This window comes from Cetorhinus maximus, chromosome 7, assembly GCF_964194155.1.
Source record: "Cetorhinus maximus chromosome 7, sCetMax3.hap1.1, whole genome shotgun sequence".
Classification (NCBI taxonomy): Eukaryota; Metazoa; Chordata; class Chondrichthyes; order Lamniformes; family Cetorhinidae; genus Cetorhinus; species Cetorhinus maximus.
In genome coordinates, this window is record NC_135885.1 from 113,470,868 (window position 1) to 113,498,457 (window position 27,590).

Sequence of the window (27,590 nt, forward strand, 5' to 3'; positions counted from 1 at the left end):
TTATTTCCACTTCCCCTACATTTGTTTGAACCTAGTGCCTTGTTGAATGGATGTCCTCATAAAATGTAATTAACTTAGTCAGACATGACTTTCCCTTTATAAATCCATGCTTGATTAATCCGTGCCTTTCTACATTATGATTTATATTGTCTCTCAGAATTTTTAAAAATCATTTGCCCAACACTGAGTTTAGGCTTACTGGCCAGTAATTACCTGGGCTATCCCTTCCTCCTTTTTTAAACAATGGCACAATGTTCACAGTCCTGCAGTTCTCTGGCACTGCCTACAGCCAGGTAGGATAGGAAAATGATAGTCAGAGCCTCCATTATTCCTCCTTTTGTTTCTCTTAGCAGCCTTGGGTGGATTTCACCTGGGCCTGGTGACTTAACCATTTTCAGGAGATAGTCACCCTTTTTCTAGCGTTGTGTTCCAGCTGCCTGGTAACTTCTCAAACTTTATGTTTATTCATGTCAATGTTAACAACGATCTGACTGCCCTAAAACCTCTTTAAGAAATTAAAATTTTACTAGCATTTGGATATTGGTGTGAAATCTTCTGTACATAACGCGAAAGCAATATTTATGAGCACACTTGCACAGTTCTCTAACTTTCCTGGCCATAGATCAGCATACAGCTAGAGTATAAATTGAGTCAACCATTTAGGTCATAATTTGACTTCAATGGAAATTTTAAAAAAAATCGGGAAGCCAAGACAATGCCAGGATCAATCCCAACAGGTCTGTCAGTGAATTACAAATATTAATCCAGCTCTGCAGAGACCCTGCTTCTTCTTTGGAGTTAATGACATTGTCTAAACCTTTTAATTGGATTAATTTCTAGTAATTCACTGACAACTATTAATGTCCTTGGTAATAGGCACATTCTGCTACAGAATGACATCTTTTTTCTGCAGTAGAGAATTATGTCTTTGTGAGGTAAATTGTTCCAGACACTGAGCCTAGACTCAAGATAAAAGTAAGAGGGAAAAGGGATCCTTAAAGAGAATGTTATTGGCGATACAACCCTGTGGTTTGGAATCACATAATATTGGATAACAAAGAAATAAAGCAGCTTCAAATTATGATGTGTTTTTAGATTCCTTTCAATATTTACACTAAAGAGCAAGAAACTCAAAAGTGTGCATCAGACTTCAAACACTAAAGGCTGTGGAAAGACAAAATTTCAAAATTGCCAATGTACTCACCATCAAACTTCTTATGTCTGGAAACAAATGTTGTGCGCAGAAAATGACTTGTTTCTTCTACCATGTTTTCAAATTCCAATTTACTTTGTTGGCTCAGCTTGTCCTCCATTTCTGAGGTGCAGCATGTATAACCTTGTGTACATATTCGCAGATGCTCCCCTGCAAACAAATTGAGAACAAAATTAGCTATTTAGTAGTAAGAACTCTGGGTTTCTGATCGGAATTTATATGGCTATACGAAGTGAGCCTTGCAAGGAAATAGCTGTTTCCATAGGTCATCGGATGTTACCGCAGTTCTAGTGGACTTGTTCCACGTTGTAGCTATCTCCCCAAGTCTTGTTGAATTTGTTTTTTTCTAAAGAACATTGACAGGTTTCAATTGTTTCTATTTTCACTAGGGTTTAGACTTTGCGGTTAAAGAGATTTTTACTCCAGACGAAACTTAAACAATAATGGACACATAATGCATACTATCTTTTCAAATTGAAAACAGACTTGGGTGATTGAAACAAGAGAGTAAATGTCAGTTCTATTTTGTCATTCAGCCTTTTCTCAATTTGTTAAAAGGTGAAGAAGCTTATTATTTACAGATCAGTCTTCCTAAGAGGATCATCCTGCTTTATAGAAAGCACCTGAAAACCTACACCATTGCAATCTAAAAGAATGTTTTTTTAAAATTGCTCAGGAAAATCATGAACACCAAAGGGGCAAAAAAGTTGAAATTTTAACTGTGCTGATTGCCAAATTTATTGAAATTCAAAGATCTATTTCTTCCTACTGACGTAGGTTTAATATTAGGGCTGCAATTGAATCCAGTAATCAGCATAGTGATACAAAGCTGATTTTGGAAAAGGTCACACTGGATGGTCATTTATCAACCAATTCAAAACCGAAATTGGATTTCATTTTCATTTTTTGTGAAATACTTCTCCGAAGGAAGCTGTCTCCATGCTACATTGTTAATATGATTACTCTAACCATCAAACAATTTAGGGACAGGAGTAATGGCCTGAATCTTCCAGTCAGTGGCAATACTGCTGCCCGTGAAGATTTTCCCAACCCGATCAGCCTGCCCATTTCTTCCAATCCTGGCTAAAGCAGAAATGGACAGCACAGCGTTTCCCAAGAAAATGTAGTGAGTGTCAGGGGAAGGAGAGGACCCTTCTTAGAGCACCAGCTGCTGTATTCAGGTAAGTTTTTAAAGGTCCAGTGTTTTAATGAATAAGGTTTAGCTGAATGGCTGCATGAATGTGTAAGTGTATGGCTGAATGGGTGAGTGAGTGAATGGGTAGGTGGGCAGCTGGGTAAGTGGGTAGGTGAGTAATGTAGGTCGGTGGGGGAGTTGGTAGTCAGGTCGGATGGCAGTCAAGTGTTTGGGAGTAGTCAGGTCGGGTTGGGTGGGTAATTGATTAGTCAGGGGTAGTAGGGTCTGGTCAGTGGGCAGTCGGGTGTTCGGGGGGTAGTTGGGTTTGGTCAGGAGGGGTAGTCAGGTGGTTGGAAGGTAGTCAGGTGGTCGGAGGGTAGTCATGTCTGATTACGAGGAGTCCAGTCAGATCAGAGGATAGTTGGGTTGGTTCAGAGGGGTGGGAGTTAGTCAAGTAGATTGGGGGGTGGGGGGGTTGTCAGTTCCAGTCGGGGGTAGTCAGTTGGTATGGGGCTAGTCATGTCTGGTCGGGAGCATAATCAGTTAGAATCAATTAGTCAGGATGTAGTCAAGCCAAGTCAGGGTCGGGGTGTGTGTGTGTGTGTGTGTGTGGAGAGGCGAGGGGTGGGGTGGTAGTCGATTAGTCAAGGGGTAGTCGGGTCTGGTCAGAGGATTGTCCGGTCTGGTTGGGGGGGTAGTTGGGTGGTCAGGGATAGTTGGGTCTGACCAGGGGTAGTTGGGTCTGGTCATGAGGTAGCAGTTTTAGGTGGGGAGGTGTAGTCAGGTCTGGTCGGGGGAGGGTAGCTAATCTGGTCTGGTCGGGATGGGATAGTCGGGTGGTTGAGGTGCAGCTGGGTCTGTTTGGGGAGGTAGTTGGCACTGGTCTTGGTAGTTGATTCTGGCCGGGGGGGGGGGGTAGTGGGATCTGATCGGGGGATAGCCGGGTGTTTGTCAGGGTAGTTGGTTTGAGGGGATAGTCGGGTCTGGTCAGGGGCAGTCAGGTCAGGTTTGATCGGGGAGCAGTTGGATCGGGGAGTAGTGGGGTTTAGTCATTCGTTAGTCGGGTCTAGTCAGGGGAGTAGTCAGGTAGTCAGTAGGTAGTCATGTCGAGTAAGGGGGTAGTCAATTCTTGCTGGGGGCTAGCCGGGCGGTTTTCAGGGTAGTCGGTTTCAGGGGATAGTCAGGTCTGGTCAGGGGTAGTCAGGTCAGGTTTGGGGGAGCAGTTGGATCGGGGAGCAGTCCAGTTGGGTCATTGGTTAGTTGGGTCTGGTCAGGGGGGTAGTCAGGTAGTCGGGGGTTAGTCGGTTGGTCTAGGGGCAGTTGGGTCTGGCCCAGCTGTTGAACCAGGTTTTGAACTGTCTAACATTTCCAGAGTAGCTATACAGGTAATTCTTATGTATCTAGCACAAGTCCTCGCCCTAAGCTCAGGGTGGGAGACATTTCCACAGGGTCCTGGGCAGCAGAGAATCAGCCCATCGGAAGTTTAAACTTTCTGGGCAATTCCCACATATGTCCATGCATCCGGACTTCCATAGGTTCGTGACAAATGTCTCCTGACATATGTCCAATCTCCACCAATCCAGAGCCAGAAGATTTGGGCCATTATAAAAAAAAAAGACCCATGCTAAACTGTAAGTGGCTGAAATATGAAGAATAATTAAACTGGAATGATCATATTCAATGAACTATGAGCCCTATTTAGCAAAATTGAGAGTGGACCAGAAAATTAATAAAATTGCCTGTTGATTCCCTTCTTGATATGTAACCTATCTTCAGTTATGTCACAGACGGAATGTATTTGGTTCCTTATTGCCCATAATCAGTATGTTTTGTTTGAAAAGAGCTGTGTATTTTTTCCCTTGGTGTGTGTATTTCAATTAAAGAATTCAGTAGCAAGTTTTGGTGAGTTTAAAATTAAGAAGGTTATTTATTCTCACAGACCTACCCTGAATTAACACATCACACACACAGTCTCTCTCTCACTCTTTTTCAGACACACACACACACAAACACACACACACATACACACACACACACAGAATGGATATGGTAGAAGATAGTGCACCTTTACAGACTGCAGTTCCTTCAGTCTCTGACTTACAATTTCCACTCTCTCATGTGCCAAGCCTATAGTTTATCTAATGGATCGATGATTTATAATTGAAAAAATTAGGATCTTGTAAAGCAAAGGGTTCACAGCAGGTCACAAGGTTTCTTGAGGTTGAATATCCAGGAGGTTGATTTTCAGGTGAACTTTGAAACTGGAACAGGTTTAGTACTATGGCTGCTTCATGACTTGCAGCTAGTTTCAGAGTCTGGCTCTCAAATTGGCTAACTAATGGTTCTTAAAAAGGCAAAGATGGCACAGCCTTTCTCTGTAGCTGTTGTCTTATCAGTGTTCTTCTGCAGTTTGTCCAGATCTCTTCTGGGTCTTGGGATAATAAAGGATCTCAGTATCAGAAGCCAGTTTTGGTCACATGGTCAACAACCATCGTCCACCCAGGATGGCTTAAAACTAAAAGGCCACTGATATACAACATAGGGTAGATGGTACTCTTTCACACTCAACTAGTGGATAACTGGTCTCACCAGCTTTCCTTTGTTGAACTGCAAACCTAAAGCCATAGTGTGTCGGAGTCCGTGTTTTGCGTAAGCTTCAAAGAATGGAAGGTGTGAAATCCACAGATAACATTTTCTTGGTTTGTGCATTCCAGGGGAGGCCCCCACACATGGTAATTCAATTCAGAACTTTCTGGAAGCTGGATAGTCTGTGTTGAATAAGCAAAGGTCACCTGACCTATTGGCAGCCATCTTAACAGTTCATCAGTATCCATTTTAAATAAATGAAAGACAGTTGCAGGAGCTTCCATGCAAGCTCAGTCCATGTGTAAAGTTATGAATATGACATGTAGTATACTGGTGGTGTAAGCATATCTGTTTTTTAATGATCAAACTACTGCACTGCTTTTTAATATATGTTTGCTTTTATCACATTATGGAGTTACAAGCCAAGCAAAGAAGGGGCTGGGTCAATTTACTGGGAAGAAGGTCAAGATCTTCATACCTGTAGACAATGGCAAGAACATCGGTGTTGGTTGTGGTTAGACTGTTCGTCTCCTGGGCCAGAATTTTACATCCTGCGGGTGCACACCCGACCCGAACAGACGTGAAATAGCGCGAGATGACGGCGGATGAGCATCCTGACATCATCTCGCACTTGCACGATATTTCACACGGCAGGCGTGCTTCCGACTGCCGTGTGCACCCGCTGGCAATTAAGTGGGAAATTAAACCCATTAATGATGCAATCAACAGTGATTTACGTAGCCCTTCCACATTTACTATTGGTGGATGGGCCATTCTCCCAGGCAGGATTCACATTTTTGCTCAAACCTCGATCCAGGGCGGGATGAAATCTCTATGGGGAAAAAAAATAAAAAGAGATATCTGGGGAGTAGTTTTGTTATGAGGTATGCTTTCAGGTGCTTGATTGTGCTGCACAGACATATTTTGCAGCATCTTTGTCATGCCCTTTAGTCTGTGGAGGTCTGCAGCTCCCTGGGGCAGCTGTGTGCCTTCAGGGAGCTCTCTCAAAGCGCTCACCCACACCTTAAGTTACATCGGCACCCACCCCCTTCCTGTCCCCATCTTGGCAGCACTGAGCTGTCGATCACGGCCGTGGCCCATTTCCCGTCCACTCCCAGCCCCACTGATAGCGAGCACCCGCCGACTGAAAAATTCAGGCCTAGGTTTCACATAGCAGTGTTACAAATTTCAGGTTTTATAGACAGTTACACTTTAAACTGTCTATTTAATTCCAAGATAGGATGGAGTTTGGGGTCGAGAGAGTTGTTAATTAGCATTTCTACCTGGATACAAGGCCCGTATGACTCACGTTGTCATGGAGATGGGCTTTGGGAGTGTAAGAGTCCATAGCAAGCCACTGTGGGAATGGGTTACATTGTTTTTCTTAAGATATCCCTGAACCTCACAGACAGGTCAGTCTGCAAGAGTCTGAGAGAGAGAGAGAGAAAGAAAGAGAGAGAGAGGGAGGGAGGGAGGGACAGAGGGAGAGGCTGAGAAGGAGAGAGAGAGGGGGAAGGGAGAGAGGGAGAGAGAGAGAGAGAGGGAGAGGCAGCCATTTCTGCACCTGAAACAGAGAAAATGCTGCCTTAATTATTCACCACGCAAAAGGTAGGTGGGAACTTGCACTCAGATTGAAGAGACCAAGCCATTGAGGATTTAAACAAGGCTGGAAGATTCACCTAGCTTTGACTAAAGGGAGGACTCTCTTGGGTAACCCTCACTGTGAAAGTCAGTTCAGGGATTAAAAGTTACCTGACTTGGAAAGTAAAGAAGAAGCAGGCCACTGGGAGCCAAGGATAGCTTTGGGCTGGTTCTGGGGGAATAAAGTATCCACTTACAGGACAGAGTAAAGTATAACTGTGGCGAGGGATTTTCAGTCATTCTAAAAATTAAATGGGGGAAATGTTTCTGTAGTTTAGAGTATAAGTTACCTACTGAACAGTGCTTAGAAAATGTTGCATCTAGTTTGTTGTTAAGGTAAAAGACTTAAAACTTGAAATCTTGGGCTGCATTTTCCGTGCCCCCACTGGGTGTTTTCTCGGTGGGGGGGCAAATAGGGCAGGTGCCCACCCCACCATCTTCGCATCCATCTTTGTGCTCATCCCCATAATATGGGGGGGTGGCTGGGTACTGAAATTGGCAGCCCACCTGCCATATTTAAATAAATAATCAAGGGTCAATTGAGCTTGTTAACAAGGCAACTATCCCCGATAATACGCTGCCCATGCTATAATATGGTTAGCTTGGGTAGTTGACAGGAGCGGGCAGGCTGATTTTTTTCAAAATGTTTTCAAATGTCAGGAAAGAAGGGTAGTACGGGGGTTGCCCTTTGCGCATTGGGGGAAGCCCCCCTAAGATAGTACCCCACCTGCTTCTTATCTGCCTGCTTTCTAAAACCGTCTACTCCCACACTCCTACCCCTTTCCTTAAACTGCCCTCCCCGCCCAATACCACAGACTTACCTTACTCCAGGATCCATTGGGCCTTTTTCGTGGGCCTGCTTACAGTCCCGGCAGTGCCCACTAATGCCCTCTTCACATTGTTGAGAATGATGGAGCTCCCAGTTAATCCGATTGGCCGGCGACTCCCGAGGGTGGGACTTCCTTCCCAGTGAGCGGCGGACGTCCAACACTGACCTATTTAGCCTACCCACAGTGCATTATGGCTGTGAGTCAGGCTGACGTAGAGCAGGTCAGCTCCACGGTGACTTTGCTTCCTCCCCCCTGTAATATGCTGCTATTGCGTGATTTTTCCAATCAGTCACTGGAAATTCAAATATCTTTTTACAAGTTATCAGTGTCTCCAGGAATCATAATACAAGTCTGGAGATCAAAAAAAAAGAATTTGCATTTATATAGTGTTTTTCTTCACCTCAGCCAATTAAGTACTACTTGAAGTGAAATCATTGTTACAATGCCAGAAACTGTGACAGCTAATTTGTGCATGGCAAGGCCCCAAAACAAATAATGACATGAAAGAGAATTTTTTTTTAAGTGATGCTGGTTGATTTTAAAATCTCTACATGTCCCCACCCCTCCCATCTCTGTAATCTCCTCCAGTCCCACAATCCTCCAAGATACCTGCGCTCCTCTAATTCTGGCCTCTTGTGCATCCCAATTTTAGTTGCGCCACCATTGGTGGCTGTGCCTTTAGTTACCTAAGTCCAAGCTCTGGAATACCCTCCACACACCTCTCTACCTCAACTCCCTCCTCTAAGACACTCCTTAAAACCGACCACTTTGGCCAACCTTTTCGTCATCTTACCCAAAATCTCCTTACGTGGCTCATGTCATATTTTGTTTTATAATACTCCTGTGAAGGACCTTGGGGTATTTCATTACGTTAAAGGTACTATATAGATATAAGTTGTTGTTGTCAGGTCTTTTACAACCACCTCGGAGGGCAGGAGAGGACTTGGGTTTTAGATCTCAGCTGAGAGAGGACATCGCTGGCACTGTGGCGCTCTCCCAGCCTAGATCATGTGCTCAGATCTTCGGAGTGCGACTTGAAACACAAACAAGTGTTACCACTGAGTGTTGGCTGACACCAATAGATGGGTGTGAACAATACAACACTGAAATTGCCAATCCCTCCATTTCTATCCTTTCTTAATGGTAAGAGAAAGCCAGTATTCTAAAATATTCATCTTTTTAGTCTTTAGCTAACCCAAAATTCAAATGAGCTAACAAACATCACACAGGCAACCGAGAAATCTGAAAGTATCCATCACTTGCTGGTGGCAGTGTTAGTATTCCAAACAACTGTGCCATGGAACCCAAATGGAAAAGAAAAACAATGAAAAGCAAGGGTTACTTCACCTCACTACACTCCCAGGCTCTTTCTAGTGACTGGTTCTGTAGGTGAACTTAGGCTTAATCACTGTAATTAGTGAGAAGTACTTGCATGACTAAGTGACTTAATTATCGTTTTACAAGCTGAATCTTCATGAAAATATGTTACTGGTCCACTAAACTTATAGGCCCAGATCTTCCATTCCCCGGAGGGCTGCACCCTGGAGGTACATCGGAAGAATGCACTGGGGGACCCCTAGGAATACTTCATGAAAGGACTGCACGTGAATTGCCCGGGAAGTTTCAACTTCCATTGAACAATTCCCCGGCGCCTGGAACACTCTGAAACTCTGAGTTACAGTCAGACACTTTGGATGGTTCTGATTCTCTTAGCAGGACAGTTACCCAGGAAAAGTTAGAAGGATTAAAACCAGTTCTAAATCCTGGGTAACAATGGTACTGAACGCCCGCAACCACCCCCCCCACCCCCCCCACCGCCCTACTGGACCCCTGACTACAACCTCCAACCCTTGACTACCACCCCACCCCTCTGACTACCCTCCCAACTACCCCCTGACCACCTGACTACCCCCCCACTCCCCGACTACTCCCCCAACCACCCAATTACCCTCCCGACCCATCCCCAACCCACTATTAACCCCCAAAACCTCCAAGTCCCGACTACAGTTCCAACCACCTGACAACCCCCTACCACCCGACAACCTCCTCTGACCACTCAACCAATCCCCAACCATCCTACCCTCTTAAAAACTTACCTTCTCTCTTAGCTCCTCAAATGGCTAAGACATTTAAACTTAGCAGTTTACAGCAGCAAGTGACGTAAAAAGGTGGCATCACCCCCACGATCCTGCACTTCACTGAGGGACTCAAGGAGCAACTACACTGCTCATTTCTCAGCAGGCACAGGTCCAAGGTCCGAGGTCCAGGCACGAGAGGTGCAGCCCCAGTCTAAGGTAAGTAAAAAGGAACGGAGTGCAATCCGATGGTGACTGTCACTCAACAAAAGACTCAACTAATATAGTTTTACTTCTGGTTAATTATTTTGAATTATCTCCCCTTGTCTCATATAGCATGTCCTGGTGAAAAAGTGGCCGGGGGCCATTACCAACGCCTATCCATCATACAGCAAAGATTTATAATCCTTCAGTTTCACTGGCAGCAGCCTTCTAAGGACACTACCATCTAATTAAACATGAAACATGAAGCACAACCTACAACTGAAAAGCAAAATCTCTCCACTTTAGACATCAGTAAATGTACAACATATTCTTAATTATGATTGGAACTGAAGCTCCTGTTCAGATAGAAAAATACAATAACTGTTAAAGGAGATAAGCCAACAATGTTCTGTGCTGTTTGAAACTGTCCTAATCCTTTTTTCAAACTGCAGAATTCCACATAAAAACAGAAAACCTCAAGATAGGAAAAGACTATAGTTTCGTCTAGTCTGCCTTCCTACTCTCCAGCAGTTGTAACCAATGATATATTTCTCTTCAAGATACTTGTCTAATTTGACCTTAAAGATGTAAGTTACTTGCTCTAGAACCTCACTTGAGAAGTTGGTCTAAAAACTGATCCTCTCCTCAGTGAAGTAATGCTATTTTAACTTGCGATGTTCCTATTTCACTTCATACTTATATTCCTCTGCTCTGCTACCCTGTATTAAATTCTCTACATCACCCAGCCTCATGCATTGGATATTTCTAATCATAGTCTCACCTTTCCAATGAAACCATTGTTTTTGAGTCTGCCCCCACAGGCTGTATTCTCTACTTTCTTAATCATCTTAATCATTGAAGCAGCTTTTCTCTGCATACCTTCCAACTCAGCTACATCGTTCTTGGAGTGAACACTCCAGAACTGTATACAAATCATTCAGGCCTGCCTTCTATTCTTCCCTACAACTCCTGGTTTTATATATAAATATATATACCATTACCCTATCAATTACCTTCTTCAGTCTGTTCCATGTAAACACGTGACCTCTACCACCTGGAAGGACAAGGGCAGCAGACATCTGGGAACACCACAACCTGCAAATGCCCCTTCAATCACACATCATCGGGACTGGGAACAGTGAACCGCTCCTTCACTGTTGCCAAGTTAAAATCCTGGTACTCTCTCTCAAACAGCTTTATGAAAGTATCTACCTCACATGGACTGCAGAAGTTCAAGAAGGTGGCTCACCACCATCTTCTCGAAGGGCAATTAGGGATGGGAATAAATGCTGGCCTTGCCAGCAACGCCCACATCCCAAGAATGAAAAAATATGTAGTTGCCAATCCATCTTCTTTTACATTCCACCCCCATTCTTTTCCTAGATCTGTACACGTTCTTCTAAAATGCACTTCGCAAAGTTCAATGATCTAATGATAATGCTACTTTTTTTTCCCTTTCATTTCCGTATTCTAAGCCTAATGACTCTATGATCACTATTCTCCAGCTGTTCCCCAGCTTCAACCCCTTAAATTATGTCTTTCGTATTGGTCAATATTAACTTAACTACATCTCATTTCTAGTCATGACAATATGTTATCTTCTTACCTCATCCAGTAATTCCTGACTTCTTGCTGCTGAAACTTACCAAACTCATTCAATTTCTGTTAATGAAGTATCCTGTTGTTAAAATGATACCTTTGCTAGATGCAATCATTATTTACCTGCCAAATTGCTCATCAATACCAGCTGTCTGGACCAGCACTCAGGAAAAATTCCCACTTATTTCCTTTATTTAGCTCCAAACAGAGAGATTCATTTTCTTCCATGTGTTCTCTGATGTCCTGGTTCTCTGTAGCCTTAGGCTATCTTGTGTTGTAAAATGCACCTCACTCCATCTAAAACCCTTCTGAACAGATTTTATCATCCAATTTACTATTCATCCTCTTAGGAACATAGGACTTAGGAGCAGGAATACGCCATTCAGCCCTTTGAGCCTGCTCCGCCATTCAATAAGATCATGGCTGATCTGGTTGTGGTCTCAGCTGCACTATCCTGCCTGCACCCCATAACCCTTGACTACCTTGTCTAACAAAAATCTGTCTAACTCAGCCTTGAATAAATTTGTAAGACCCAGCCTCCACTACCTTCTGGGGAAGAGAATTCCACACTCTAATGACCCTCAGAGAGAAAAATATTCTCCTCACCACTGTCATATTCTTACACTATGTCCCTGAGTTCTACTTTCCCCCACAAGAGGGAACATCATCCCGGAATTCATCCTGTACAATCCCCTCAAAATCTTATATATTTCTATAAGGTCACTTCTTATTCTTCTAAACTCCAGTGGGTATCAGCCTAACCTGTTCAATCTTGCTTCATAAGATAAACCCTTCATCCCAGGAATGAGTCAAGTGAACCTTCTCTGAACTGTTTCTAAAGCAAATATATATTTTATCAAATAAGGAGACCAAACTGTACACAGTACTCTAGATGTGGTCTCACCAAGGCCCTGCACAGCTACTTTTCTATTCCATTCCACTTGCAATAAACGACAACATTCCATTTGCCTTCCTAATCACTTGCTGTAGCTGCATTCTAACTTCATGTGATTCATGTACCAGGACACCTAGATCCCTCTGTACCATCGGGTTCTGCAACCTCTCGCCATTTAAATAGTACACATTTCTATTCTTCCTGCCAAAATGGACACGTTCTCATTTACCAACATTATACTACCATCTGCCAAATTTTTGTCTACTCACATAACCTGTCTATATCTCTTTACAGATTCTCTACCTCCTCTTGACAACTTACTTTCCTACCTATCTTTATGTCATCAGCAAATTTAGCAACCTTACATTCAGTCTCTTCATCCAAGTTATTGATATAGATTGTAAATAGTTGAGGACGCAGCACTGATCCTTGTGGCACTCCATTACTTAAAGCTTACCAATCTGAAAAAGACCCATTTATCCTATTTAGTGTGGCACTGTCAGAATAGATCGACTCCCTGATGAGGACTTGGTGTACCCTTGTGTTGGATCAGAGGTGAGCAAGGCGGAATAGCTTCCGTCAGTTCTCGTATGTAAGCGGACACCCTCTGGAGATGACCCAAAAGCATATGACAGCAGCAAAGGGAAGAACATGCCAAAGAATTAATTTGGTGACAAAACACAACCCTGTTTGACCCCACTGAGGATCTCAAAGGGTTCTGATGTTGCCCCGTCATAGATAATCTTACCCACCACCTTGTCATGGAAAGAGATCAAATTGAGCAGCATTGGCGAGCAGCCAATTTTCTCCCGGCTGCTTAAAAAAACCACCTCTATTCACATGGTCAAATGCTTTGATGAAATCGGTGAAGGGATATATAGTAGCCTCTTTTGTTTGTGGCATTTCTCTTGCTGCTGCCGGACTGAGAAGATAATGTCAAATGGAGATCTTCCAGTAGATCTTCAATATAGAGAATGTTAGGGGTATGTATGAGGAGGTACAAAGTACTCATTAAGTATTCAGCCTTGCCCTGAATCTGTAAGCAAATATAACCCATTCTTTCCCTAATAGAATCCGTTCCTCCTCTTACTACCTGCTTATTATTTACATGCAATGTAGCATGGACTTATTCTCCAATGCATGTGTCAACTTCAGCTTTACAATTAATGCAAAGAAAACTGAAGCAATGTACTAGCCTGCTCCAGGAAAGGCCTATCTTGAGCCCAAGGTTTCAGTGGATGACCAGAACCTGTCAGCAGTGGATACATTCACTTATCTCAGCAGCACATTCTCTTGAGCTGTCTATACTGACAGCAAGACACATGCAAGAATTGCCAAATCAAGTGTAGCCTTCTGCAGACTTCAGATTACAGTCTGGGAATGAAGAGGAGTAAGTCTGCCTAGCAGTAAGTTTATAGAGCAATAATCCTGCCCACCCTGCTCTACACATGCGAGACATGGATTGTGTACCAGCATCATGCCAAGAAGCTCAACCACTTTCACTTGAGCTGCCTTTGATAGCTTCTGAAGACCAAACGGCAAAAATGCCAGACACTGAGGTGCTCACCTGAGCTGGCACACCAAGCATCCACACTATACTGAGACAGTTACAACTGAGTTGAGCTGGTCATGAAGCCAGAATGCCTGACACTCACTTACTAAAGCGAATCTTCTATGAAGAGCTTTAGTCTGGCGTGCTCTCTCATGGTGGTCAAAGGAAGCACTACAATGACACTCTGAAGCTTCACTTAAGAGTTTTGATACTGACTTTGAGTTCTGAGAGAAGCTCACCCCGGTCCATTGCACCTGGGGCAACCAAATAAAAAAGGGAGTGCCCCCCTTTGAAAGCAAGCGCATACCAGTGGCAAAGAGATAATGCAAGGAGAGGAAATCCTGAGCCAGAAACTCCTACAGAATTCTGTGGCAGCCTGTCTTATTTGCAGCATAACATTGTGGGCGCAGATTGGCTTTAGCAGTCACCTACGTACCCATTGGAACCCTACCAAACACTGTAGATGATGAACATGGTCATCTTCACCTCGAAGGGTGAACAAGGAAAGAGAAGGCATGTCAATAGAAGATTTTGGGGTTCTCTTTCATGTTAACTGCCAACCATTCTCATATTCTCTCATTGTCAGTCTTATTTTCCTCTTTACTTCCCATTTCAACTTGCCTTATTTGACCTAGTTCTCGCTTGAATAATTCATCTGACATACATCAACCACACTTTTTTATTGTTTACTTATTTAATTAGTTATATCCTGGCAGGACAAAATCATGAATGCAGCAGTCCTCTCAAAGACAGAGCTGCCAAGCTGGTTGGCACTCATGAAACAGAGGCGGCCTCATTGGCTCGGGCACGTCTGCAGGATGGAAGATGGTTGCATACCAAGGACTTTCTGCTTAGTGATGTAGCTGGAGCCAGATGACTACTAGAACATCCAAAGCTCCGCTTCAAGGATGTTTGTGGGTGTGACATGAAGCAACTACACAACAATTATCATGTCTGGAAATCACAAGCTGATGACAGAGGAAAATGGCGACAACTCTTGTGGCGTGCACCACCATGATGAGCAGTGGGCTACAGCGGCTTGGCAACAGGCACCAACACCAAAGCTGGAAGCTTTATGTGTGACAATTGTGGCAGGGCCTGCCTCTCAAGGATTGGCCTCTTCAGCCACCAACAAAGATGCACCATATGAAGACACTTCATCTGAAATGGATTGTTTGCTGTGAGTCCATCATCTTTTGTAATTAGTTACAATTATTCTTCAATCAATTATTTTAGTTTGATAGATAAATTAATCAGTTTATCAGCTTAATAAAGTAATAGTAACTTACAGATTCTTAGCTCTGTGCTTCCCACACCTCCCTAGCTTCAATAGCAAACAAAAACAGCAATACTCATCAACCAATCCTCTATCTGCTAGCTGTAACATCATTCCTTGATTTTTATTTGTTGATTTTGAAACTCTGGTTCCTAACTCCCCACTCCTCTCACTTTCCCACAGCTCTGCTCTCAGACCTGGTTTTGTCTTTGGTCATTCCTCTCACTCTCCAACAGTTCCGCTCTCAGAACTGGTTTTGTCTTGGGTCACTCCTCTCACTCTCCCACAGCTCCGCTCTCAGACCTGGTTTTGTTTTGGGTCACTACACTTACTCTCCCACAGGTCCACTCTCAGGCCTGGTTTTGTCTTGGGTCACTCCTCTCACTCTCCCACAGCTCTGCTCTCAGACCTGGTTTTGTCTTGGGTCACTCCCCTCACTTTCCCACAGGTCCACTCTCAGACCTGGTTTTGTCTTGGGTCACTCCCCTCACTCTCCCACAGGTCCACTCTCAGACCTGGTTTTGTCTTGGGTCACTCCTCTCACTCTCCCACAGCTCCGCTCTCAGACCTGGTTTTGTCTTGGGTCACTCCTCTCACTCTCCCACAGGTCCATTCTCAGGCCTGGTCCCCCATCAAGTTTCTATTATACCGCTAAGGGTGACATTTCCTTTCTATTCTTCTGATTCAGATATTTCTGTTGCTAGAGTTACATGTGTGTATCTATTATTTGTGTATAACCCTTTCTATTCATTCAATTGTGCCCCATTCATAAGCGGCTCCTTCTTCCCTTGCTACATTTTTCCTTGACTTACCATTGAATTCATTGGACTTGCTTTTGTCCTCCATACTATGCTATACACATGATTTTACGGCTTTCTAACTGAATCTTCCTGGCTATCCTATACACCTTTGCCCCCCAACTTTTTGGTTTCAGTATCACTCTATTCTTTCTTACCATGTCCCAGTTGCTGTTCTGTGTAAATTAAGTTCATCCAGTTGGTATAAGCTTACTTTCTTTCAGGAGGCCTCAGTACCTACACCACAGCCTTAGCAATGCACTGATATCTCCTGCTTCCCTGCCCCTCTGTATAGCACGAGTAACATTTCAGAGAATGCTATGGCATAGTCCCCTTGCTCGATTTTTTCCCCATAGTTTCCTAAAAGGTTTTGGGAGGACCACCAGATGACTTCTGCCTAGCCCATATACCCAACATGCACTAAAATCACAGGTTTCGCACCATGCTTCTTTATTAGATCATCCATCCATGATCGACAATCAGTCACCTTTGCATCAGGAAGATAACATACCTAGATGTTCTCATGGTTAGACCGACATACCTTCTTCTCTAACTACCTAACAATCAAATATTCCACAACAATGAGTGATTTCCTCATCCTCAGGAGTCCCTTTCCCCACTGGCTACTGAAATATCCTGGGTACTCTGAGATTTTATGGCCACCTGCTCAACTTGTTGCTTACTTGATATAATACTGGCATAAACCTTTAATTCTCTGTCAGTATCAAACTTACTTCCTATTTCATGTTGTACAATCAGTTAATGGCAGGTATGTAGTGACCAAATAGCAAGTTGTGATATCATTATATCTTGGGGAAAAGAGAAGGAATTAATTCAATCAAACCATTAAATCAGATAAAGCATTAAAACTGGAGTTCTATATTTTCCAGTAGAATATTGCTCTGACTCAATATTTGTAGAAAGTATTAAACTGTTTTCTTTCATTTAACAAAGATAAGGTATAACCTTCTGATATTGCAGAGCGCCAAGGTCCTCTTGGAGTGGTGAATGGGTGACCAGCTACCAGCCTTTTGACAATGTCTCTCTTCCCCTGTGCTGTCTGCGTTTAAAAGGTGTGTTAAAAAGACTTGATTGACTCCCTCCAGTTTATTCACTTCCTTTTATGAAACCATTTAGATTTTCATCTGCACCTTCCTGACAGGATAGGTGTCCTGGTAAGGTAGCTCAAGGTAATTAGTCTCATGCATTGTGTACATATGTTGCTGAATAGATACCTGAATTTCAACAAAAATGACTTTGCCGTGATATTGCCTTATTTGAGCTATTTCCTCCTCTTCTGCTTTCATGGGTCTCCCTGAGCTATGCATCATTTTTAGCTGAAAGGACAAATGGGCAAATTGCCTACCTGGGGAACTTTTCTCTCAACTCCCTGAGGAAAGGAACCTATCTTATGCTTGGCATTTCCCCACAACAGCACAGCTAAGACCAGAAACTCAGCACATGGAGAATGATGTGCAAGAAGTTGAGTCCTACCACTCAAATGGCACAATCATCTGCACAGCCGTCCCATCTACTTTAAATTTATTCTCAAGGAAAATTATATATTGATGCAGGATTCTTTTTCAGAGCATGCCAGAAGAAAATGAAGCAACAAATCACCATATAATTTTAGTTTACACTGTCAGTTATAGATAAAGCATCAAGGAAACAGTTTTAACTTGAAGGCACAAATAGAATTGAATAATATAGTCAAGAAAGGGCAACTTTACAATGCAAAATTCAAGAACCAGAAGGGGGATGGAAGGTTGCAGGGCAATAAGGGAGGTGTATCTGAAAATGTGCAATATTCTCAGTGGAAGATGAATAAGTAACTTGTTCTTCATCCAACTCACTTTGAAAATAACCCTATGAGGTAGGAAAAATGCCTTTTCTCATTTATGAAATATATGAAATAACCTTCTGGCTAAAAATGTTATGTGCAAATAAATGCATTTATGGATTGAATGCAAATAGAAGAGTGCAGCAGAACTCATAAATATAAATCAGGGTTATAGATTTTCTCAGTTAAGTAAGGCGAGATAATATGTACATCAGTGGTTTGGCTAGAATGTATGTCAGGGTCACAGCAAGGATTCTGTAAGCTGTGATGAAAACACCTTGAATGTAAGGTTATCTGACTCATTTAGGAGGAGTATTCTTGACAAAATTTTATGCAAAAGCCTCTTTATGTTTTCAACATTAAATCGCTGCAACAGTTGCATTTTACTCACAATGGTATAAGCCACCAATGAATACACTTACGACCTTCAAATATTCAAATGAAACAATTTGCAAAATGTACCAGATTTCATAAGCTTTGCAGTACATCTCTGATAAATGATTTACAGAGATAAAATATGGCCTGGTGTCCTCATCCTGCACACACCTTCCCCATCATCCACCCACCCCACCCCCACCACCCCCCGCACTCCGCACTGCCGCCTTACATATTCTTGGCAAAGGTAATAGGGTGCAATCAGCATCTAATGTCATATTGTGATGCTATAAATAATGGTACAGGTGTGGGAATTCCTAATGTGCAATTTCCCATATTGCACAAATTTGTAATCAGGGAGAAAAGGGATTCTTGTTAATTTAGTGAGGAAAACAATGACGTCTTGTCCTGCACTCATTCAATAATAATCTTGTGGAAGAAAGATATAAGGAGCATACCTAATCTCTAATCAGGGAGGAGGTAACTCTCTTGCGCAGTAGCCTAAACCCTATCTCTTCAAAGAAGAGAGAGAAAATAGGTAAGGGCCAGAATAATATTTAAAAGCCTCACAGATAAAACAGCTGCGCCCAAAAATTGAACAACTTTAGCATCTTCTCAATGGTTAAAATAAAATAAACCTGTCAATTTTTTTTGCCTATATCCCTCCCTTCTCCTCACCCAGAGGTGTTGAGTCATCAGCTGGGTATTATTTAACTGGTACCAGTCACCCTCTGCCATGTGGCATAAGTGGCCAGGAATCAGGAAAGAATCCGACAGTGAGCAATGTTCGTGATTTAACCATTGTGCGCACACGCGCGAACACATACGCGCACACACACACAATGGAACTCCAACCATTACTCTTTCCAAAATCCAGGGGTGGAACCCAGTTATAAGCTTGATTAGATATTGCGGAGAATTAAGACCCTTTTGAAACGGTGTATGTATGACCAGTTACTAGCCTTTTAGCAATATCTCTCAGTTACATTAGCACAGAGTTGGGTTCGAACCTAGGAATTGGCTACTCTCCACAGCTCAGCTGAACACTAGATAAAAATTCATGGGCCAGAATTTTACGATGGTTGGCAGCTCTCCAAGGCAGGGCTTCCTCCCGAGTAAGGGGCAGAATTCCCGTCTTATGCCAATCAATGCTCGTTAGAGTGTAATGTGGCACTGGGGCTGCTGGAGTTGGTGGGAATATGTTCCTGAAAATTCAGCCCATGTAACATGCCTAGGCTGAATACAAACCCAGGGGGAGGATTTCCGGATCATTGGGCAGGCGCTGTGGGTGGGTCCAGGAGCGGCTGGAAAATGACCCGCCGCCCACGATTGGCCCCCAACCATGATTTCACGTTAGCTGGCCAATTAACAGCCAGCCAGCGTGAAAGGCATGCTGAGAAGTTCAGCGCTGCCAGGGTGGGGGTGGGAGGAGGGTGAGCATTGAAGTCAATGCAGGCACGGGGTAGCGCGCAGTGAAAGCTCCCTGAAGGTAGAAAGCTGCCTCAGGGAGCTGAAGTATTTTAATCCAATGAATAAAGTTTTTAAATTCCGGCAAAAATGTCCACATAGCAGACTCACTCACATTAACATGTATATTTGAAAAATTCTGCTCAAAAATTTTTATTTTTTAAAATTTAATTACGGTAACCTCATCCTGCCCATGGATGAGGTTTCCCCAAAAATCCAAAGGCCACCTGGCCGATTCACTTGCCCGTCAACCGTATCGTTGGATGGGCAATGAAAAATCCATGTTAGTTAACTGATTATTGGCCTTAATTATCGGCGGGCACGCTGAATCGCGCGCGCGACCGCCGACCAAAATAGCACACAAGTGCGCGATGACATTGGGACGCTCATCTGACATCACCGCACGCTATTTCATGCTCAGGCATGTCAGGTGTGCACCCGCACAATGAGCAGAAAATCCTGCCCCAGGTCTTAAAGATAATTCTGTACACCACACAGAGCATCGCCCCCCTGCTCTGCTTTATGAAGCTGAATCAATGGCACATAAACTAACTCTATTGAAAACTGGTTCAAAAATAGAAAGCAGAAGAAATGCTGGTTATCAAGAGTGTGACAATGTCACTGTAACCATAAATCAAAATTCCTTCTTTAGGCAGTCACTAGTGAGGTTCTGCTGTTCCTATTAAGGCCATAATATTTTGCACTTGAAAATGAAGAATTTTTAAAGATTTCTTTGCAAAAGCAGTCTCCAAATTCAAGCATTATTATTTCATAAAGTCTCTGAAAGAGGGTACATCTTGATTGGAACGCCAGATTATACAACAAGATCTTGCATTTATATCACACTCCTCGCATAACAAAGCACCTCAAAGCACTTTACAAAAGAATATGTGGGCACCAAAGAAGGAAATTTGGAAAGTGGAAGGCTGGAGCAAAGAGTAAAATTTTAGGAGGCTTTTGTAATCCGAGAGAGGGATAGAATCACTAAATAAGTCAGCCTCTGATAAAATGCAGCAGGAGATCTGGCAGTAAATTGTTGTCAGCAGTGCGGAGGGACGTATGGTATCAGAAGATTTATCTGACATGTTGGAGTAAAGCATGAAAGGACATGAACATGAAATGTGAATCTCCCCTAGACATTTCTCTTATTCCTTTACTGGTCTATTTACTGCTCTCTTTAGCCTTGCATCACAAAACCTTTTGTTATTTAATCTCTCCTTCCCTCCACCCTATCACAGGCCTTCCCTTTAGTTCTTCTTTCAACTCCCCCCTCCCTTTCACTTGCTCAAAACTAATTACATTTCTAACTTTTCACAGTACTGATAAAAGGTCACAGACCTGAAACACGGGTCAGGATTTTTTTCACAGAGTCATGGAGAACAGAGATCCCAAAATGACCTGAATTCAGAAGCACCCCCTCCCCCCTTTTCTGACAAACCCCATTTTCACCAATAGGGGAAAGGGGGCAGGGTGGGACACACCATAGCATACAAGGCTATGGGCCAAGTGCTGGAAAATAGGATTAGAGTAGATAGGGGCTTGATGACCGGCACAGACACGATGGACTGATGGGCCTCTTTCCGTGCTGTAAAGCTCTATGACTCTATGACATGAGGGGAATCCAAATATAGCAGGGCCATTTGAACTCAGTGCTGAGTTCAAGCAGACACCATTCTCTGTTTAGCAAGGGCCTTAAACCACAGTGTGGAAATTTAGTTAGTCTTAAAAGCTCTTGAATGGCAGACAAGGTCTGTAGAACTTTCCAGCTAATAAGTCATTTAAATCTCCAGTCCTTTAACAATTAAAAAAAGCCTGCTTGAGTCAATGAGAGATTAAAAACTCAAGCTGTAAAGTCCTCAGCCTTTTTAAAATATATAAAAAAGCAGCCTGCCTGAGTCAGTAAGAGGTAAAAAGAAACTCAAGCTGTGAAGCTATTTAAATCCTCAGCCCTTTTAAAACTGTTAAAAGGATATCCTGCCTGTATCAGTGAGTGTTGAAAAAAAATCTGGTCCAGCAGTTACAATAGCTGTTTGTTGACTTTACCCCAAGGTCTATCATTGTGTCATTATTAATGATTGACTGCTTTCCACAACCTATCATTATCTCAGTCGGTGATCCTAAGTTCATGGTTCGATTGACAGTTCAAGGAGCTTATTAAAGAATTTGATGTGGGGTCATGAATAAAGGCTCTTTGTTTTTATAAAGGATTAAGTACATGAGAGGATTTAAATGTTTTCGGTGAGTTTTCATGAATGGGAGTGTTTTTTTTAATATAGTGAAGGTTGTAATAGTGATATATGACTCAACTTTATTTCATCTCTAATGGCTCCTAGGTCTGTCTGTGGTGGATACTGGGTAAGTTGGCACAGAAGATGCAAGGGCAAAAGCTGGTGAGTGGCAAGGAGGACCTTCTAAATGGCCCACGTCGACATTTGGCAGTTCCTGTAGCCACCTCACATGTGTGTCTGGAGTTGGTGGGTCCGACTCTATCCTGCATCTGCCCTGCCCATGGAACAATGATCCACCATTCAGGGAGTTTCTCCCGAGGCGGATGCTGCGAGGCAGGAAATGTCCCGACTCAAGCTACCCACATCTGGAGCCTAAATCCAGGGCATTAACTGTTTTTCTCTCCACAAAATGATACCAGACTCACTGGGGAGGATTTTCCCCTCATCAGGCGGGTGGGTCCACCGCCCACAATTTCACACTGGCTGGCCAATTAAAGGACAGCCAGTGTGAAAAGCGCACTGATAACCTCAGGCTGCTGGGGTGGGGGCAGGAGGAGGGCGAGCGGGGAAGAGTCAGCACATGCGCGCAGGTGTGCTTAGTGAAAGCTCCCTGAAGGCACAGAGCTGCCTGCCTCAGGGAGCTGAAGATTTTTAACATTAAAAATAAAAATTTCAAAAATAAGGGAAACACGTCCCCTCATGCAAGGACATGTTAAAAATGAGTTTAAAAATTTCACTTTAATTAATTGACTAGTGGGCTTGACAGCCCTCTTAATTATCAGTGGGTGCGCTGCCAACTCATGTGTGCACCCGCCGACCAAAATATCGCACGTGTGCACGATGACGTCAGGATGTCGGGCGCATGCCCGCACGCCGAGCTGAAAATCCTGCCCGCTGAGTATTTCCAGAAAATTCTGCTTTTATTGTGGATTTAAAATAGTTTTTTTACATGGCGGTTACACGTGAAATTTGGTAGGATGAGGGTGATGGGTGCTCAGCAATAGTCAGGATCAGATCACTGTGTTTTCTTAAGGTTCAAAAAGCTGATAATCAACCCTCAATGTAATGAAGGTATGGATGAAGATTTCAGCGGATATGGGGAGAGATTGGCTAAAGTGGCAATGTTCCAGAAATGGAAGCATGAAGTTTTGGGAACATACTGGATACTAAGTTAAAAAGCTCAGCACGGGGTTAAAGAGAGCACCAAGGTAGAATATCACTGGATTTATCCTGAACAGGTAACCCATGTAAGTTGGTGAAGTTGGAACCAAAGAGACACTGGTGCTGACAGGAACCAAAAAGGGTGGTTTTATTTCTGCGAAGCTAAAGTAATCTGAACAATTAATAAATGGGTCATGGAATAAAAGAATAGATTTTAAAGCAGATATAAATAAAATGATGCATAATTGGATCAGGAAATATGAAACTTGTACATTAGCCAAGGTTGGGAAGATTCAACTGTGATTTTTGTGATACTTTTGTAAAGTACCTAGTAAAATTGAAACCATTAACCAGACTGATTTGTATCTTTAAAACATTTAATCCCAAATCAAAATAGGTTATTCCAACCTTGAATAGAGCAGTTGTGAGGTCAAATTTGGAAATGTGTCTTCGGTTGTGGGCAGTTTTACATTTCAAGAGGCGAACTGTATAATAGGGAAAGTTTAAAGAACAGAAAGGATGTTTCTGAGCTTTTGGGCTCTAAAGCCCTGAGGCGGAATTTTATGCCCGTGGTCCTGCTAAAGTCAATGGACTTTTGAACGGCTCGCCACATATTACAACCCCACCCCCGCCGTTGTTATTTTCCCCCTTATATTCTTGCAAGTATCCTGATGAGTGCAAGATGGAAAGCTCAGACATGTCTCTTTTTTCAGCAATACTCAGGCTATAGTAAGTTATTTTTCTGTGATCGCTTTTGTCAAAGTCTCGATATTTATTTGCACAAGATTAAGAGGTGGGAATTGTTTAAAGCTTCTGTTATTGATACTTAAATAGTCTGTTTGATTGACACTTTTATCGGGTTGTAGAAATGTCAGTTTGTTTTCCCAAGAATCATGAATGGGCATTTTTTTTTCTCTAAGATGACATAGGTTTCCATGAGTTGGCAAGCAGGAGATCATGGATAAGACCTTTTGAATTTACCCTTCAAATGGTTCCCGAATCCAGACTAAGGTTCACAACTCCTCTGAGGGGCCATGAACCATGAGTCATGAAGAAGCTGGCCTGATCCAACAATAATGCAAGGGCTAGGAGATGCCTAGTCTCGCAATGGAGCGAGCCAGGTTGGGAATGCAGAATGTGGGCACCCTGACGCATTTAGTGAAATTTTCCACTTCTTTTTTGAGTACTATTATTATCTGCACCATTATCCTGTGCTGGCAAAAATTGGGGGGGCCGGGAATGGGGGCAGGAGTCAGGTCCCACCTGCCACCTTTAAATGGTTCTGGAGTCCTTCCAACTCTGAAAATTCAAGTCTAAGTAAACGAGTGTTACGATCCCTGTAGAGATTGATAACTTTTAAAAGGAATTTGAACTTCCAGTTAATAGCTGAATCACGTACCAAAATTTCACGCATTATGATGTTTACTGTGACACCAGACCAAAAGCACTATTCACTAAACACTATCTTTGTACACAGCTTATACTTTAAACCACAGAACGGAATACACCCACCTCCTCCCCGCTTCTTATTCTTGGCCAAACTGAATAAAGCACACTTTATAGGTAAACTTTACACTGTCCTTTATGTAGAGTAATTTTCCAGAATCAATCCAAAGTGATTCTTAGCTCCTGAGGACTTATTCCTGTTCATTTCTTTTCTCAGCCTGGTAACTTGCAATCTTAGAATTGTCTTTTACAGTGAGGTTTTCTTTTCCTCGGGACTCTTCCTCTAGCCCAACCTAGGTGACTCTTGCAGTCTCGTTTTAGCTCACCATGAATTTGGTATTCACAGTTCGAGCGCAAGCTTCTGCCTGCAATCCTCCATGGCAAACCACAGAAGCTTGTTTGGCCTCTAGCTGCTCCGTCTCTCCCTGATCTAGGCAGACTCCCAAAACTCTGCTTGTGATATTCAGTGATATTCTAAGAACGCCTGTAACCTGATTTTTACAGTGGTTTCCTCTGCATCCTTCCCCATGGCAACATAAAACAGATGAGCTCTGTATCTAGCTAGAAATGTTAACTGGCTATCCTTGAGTGCCCAACTCTCTTTCATCCTGGAACTAAATGGACAGTTTAAAGCACAGCTGTTTACAACTTGACATTCTCAACACTTTTCTGGGACTTTGGAGATTCACAATTTCCACTGTTAACACACAGGATGTTGCCACTGTCTCTGAGCATAACTAGCATGCACCTTCTTCCCAGTTAAACAATCTGAGCCCCCTTTAATCTCTAACAATCAGACCAGTCAGGCTTGATGTCAGCCAGACTTTAGAACAGGTCACATGACCTGCTTCATTTTTAGCCTAAATTTAAAGACATTGTCCCAAAACATAATAATCTTATAAGCTTCATAATTGTAACAATGAAAGGGACACAGAACTGAACTGGCTTTCATTTGGGGAAATTAAGGCTCAAAGGAGCCATGATCCAAATGCTTAAAGCACATGAGAAAAAATAGATAATGCAAATAAGGTTTGATACTGAACCTAGACAGTAGCTACTGAGTAAAAGCACAGTAATCAAAAAACTTGAGACAAGACTTTAGATTAGCAGGGATCAATTCAGCTATGTGAAATAGAATACCAACTAAAGCGACTAATATTTTATTTTTAGAAAGCCGGATGACCACCCGCTTAGATCAGGATTGAGGACTATGAGGATAAGCACGGATAATGATTTTAAAACGCTGTGGTTATATCTTTCTGGATACTTTCTGAACTGTTCAGGATCCTGACAACATCAGGCTAAGAGCATTTCTCACAAAAGTTATAACATTAGACTGGGTGAGGCCCCAGGTAAATTCCTAGTAATGACGTGGGAGATAAGTTAATTCGAATTTTGTCGGTTTATTGGAAAAGCTTTTCCTCTGGTGGTTAAATAAATTGACTGATGTTCATGATAGACTGATTCTATCTGATTTGTGGAATATCCTGGCTTGTGCCTGTTCAATGCATCTATTTGCCTCATCATCAGGAGCCTGGGGCTGAATTTTCAGGCGCTGCCGAGGTTGGGAACGACATGGGTTGCAGCCTGGCCAGGCCTCCCACCCTGACCAGGTGGTCAGGCAATAAGGCTCATCTAGAGCCTTCTTAACCGGGGATTAAGGAGGTCGACTGGGCTTTTCCAATCAACTTCCAATTTCCTGATGTGATAGGGCTAAGTTCAACTGGCTGGAGATGGGCACCTAGCAATTTCCACTGTCAGCACACAGGATGTTGTTCTAGCTCCTGTTTCCTGCCCCTGGAACAAAATAAAATAGCCCCAGTTTAGAAACAAGATCTGATTGCAAGTATCAGTCTGATCAGGAACACAGACATCCTCAGGTGGCAATGTATTCAATGTATACAAGTAGTGTAAAAGTCAAAACTTTTTACCCTTATTAACCATTATATTTTGAAACTTTCCATCTCATGTTTGGGCCAACCAAAATCCTGCTTGAACCCCAAGTTTAAACTAATCCAAACTTTTTTTGGATATTCTTGCAGTGTGCCTAACACAATAGATCATTCCATCTAGTAATATCAGGGATATCACATACCACTACTGTTGAACTGCACGTATAAGTCTGACGTCAGTACCTGCTTATAGCAATGTCAGCTAACAATACTGAGATATATTGAGTACAAGTGCACTTACTCTCATGCTCATTGCTTCACTAACTTCCAAATCCCAGTGATACTTTAAATGTTAATAAATAGATTCATATACTTTTCCTAAATGAACATCAATGATCCAATGATATTTTATAACCTTTAAAGTTTAAGTTTAAAATGTTGGTTTCAGGCTGGTTGTAGAGACATTGTAGTCAACGTAAAGCCTGAACAATGTCAATGTGCCGAATGGAAGTGATGTCACACCTGACATGGAAGCCTGAACTGATGTTAGCTGCATTACATTGCACATGCTGTATTGCTCCACTAATGCAATGTGTGTAAAAGAATCAGGAACAAAGGACAGATAAAGGATATTGTTTCTGTATATAATAGAGCCTGTAGAAATTCCTGCATAGAACAAGGCCAATTCAACTAAGGAATGACAGTTTAACATGACACTTAAATGTTCAGATAACCCTACCTCTTCTCCATACATTACAATGAATTAAATACTGAATTGCATGGCTTCTCACAAACAATACTGTCTGCTCATTTAAACTGGTATTGTCTTCATGAAAGAACATTTGGCAAACCTTTTCTTTAGAGCAAAATTAAAATAAGCTGTATGTCATCTTTATTGTGACATCAACAAGTGGTTATACCTTAAATAGCCAAGTTGTGTTTGTAAAAAAATGAAGAAATGTTTCCCAAACATTTTATTAAAAAGTCAGTTACCCATTAGTATCAATAAGGTCTTGTTCAGAAAGAAATAAGGGTGTGGTTACTGTTCCCAGTATGTCACTGCATTTACATTTATGAAATTGTAACTTTTTTTTATGAAAAGCCATTGAAAAGTTGATGGTGCAGTAGAAAAAATATCTAAATTCACTGGTCCCATACACCCAGCAGTGAGTGACACTGAAAGGGAGTGTAGGCTCCCCCTGTCTTGGTCTGTCCTCGCCTCAAGCATGGCATTGGTGAATTTGCCCTGCAATTTATTTGCCGTGGGCACCAAGCACATTTTTGCGGCTGACAATTCTAGCCTATTCCAAGAGCAGGGCTAACCTAAAGCGTTTTCATCATTAAAAAAATACCAAAAGATTGCATCATTTTCCAGTTG

At 42.6% G+C, this 27,590-nt stretch overlaps 1 protein-coding gene across 1 annotated transcript in view; it reads right to left on the reverse strand.

Moving 5' to 3' along the window:
• Positions 1-27,590, reverse strand: part of LOC144682985 (glypican-6-like) — a 1,097,394-nt gene that overhangs the window by 788,341 nt on the left and 281,463 nt on the right. The window contains exon 2 of the mRNA XM_078545918.1: positions 1,205-1,363. Coding sequence (XP_078402044.1) covers positions 1,205-1,363 — 159 coding nt within the window. The remainder of the gene's footprint in view (positions 1-1,204; positions 1,364-27,590) is intronic.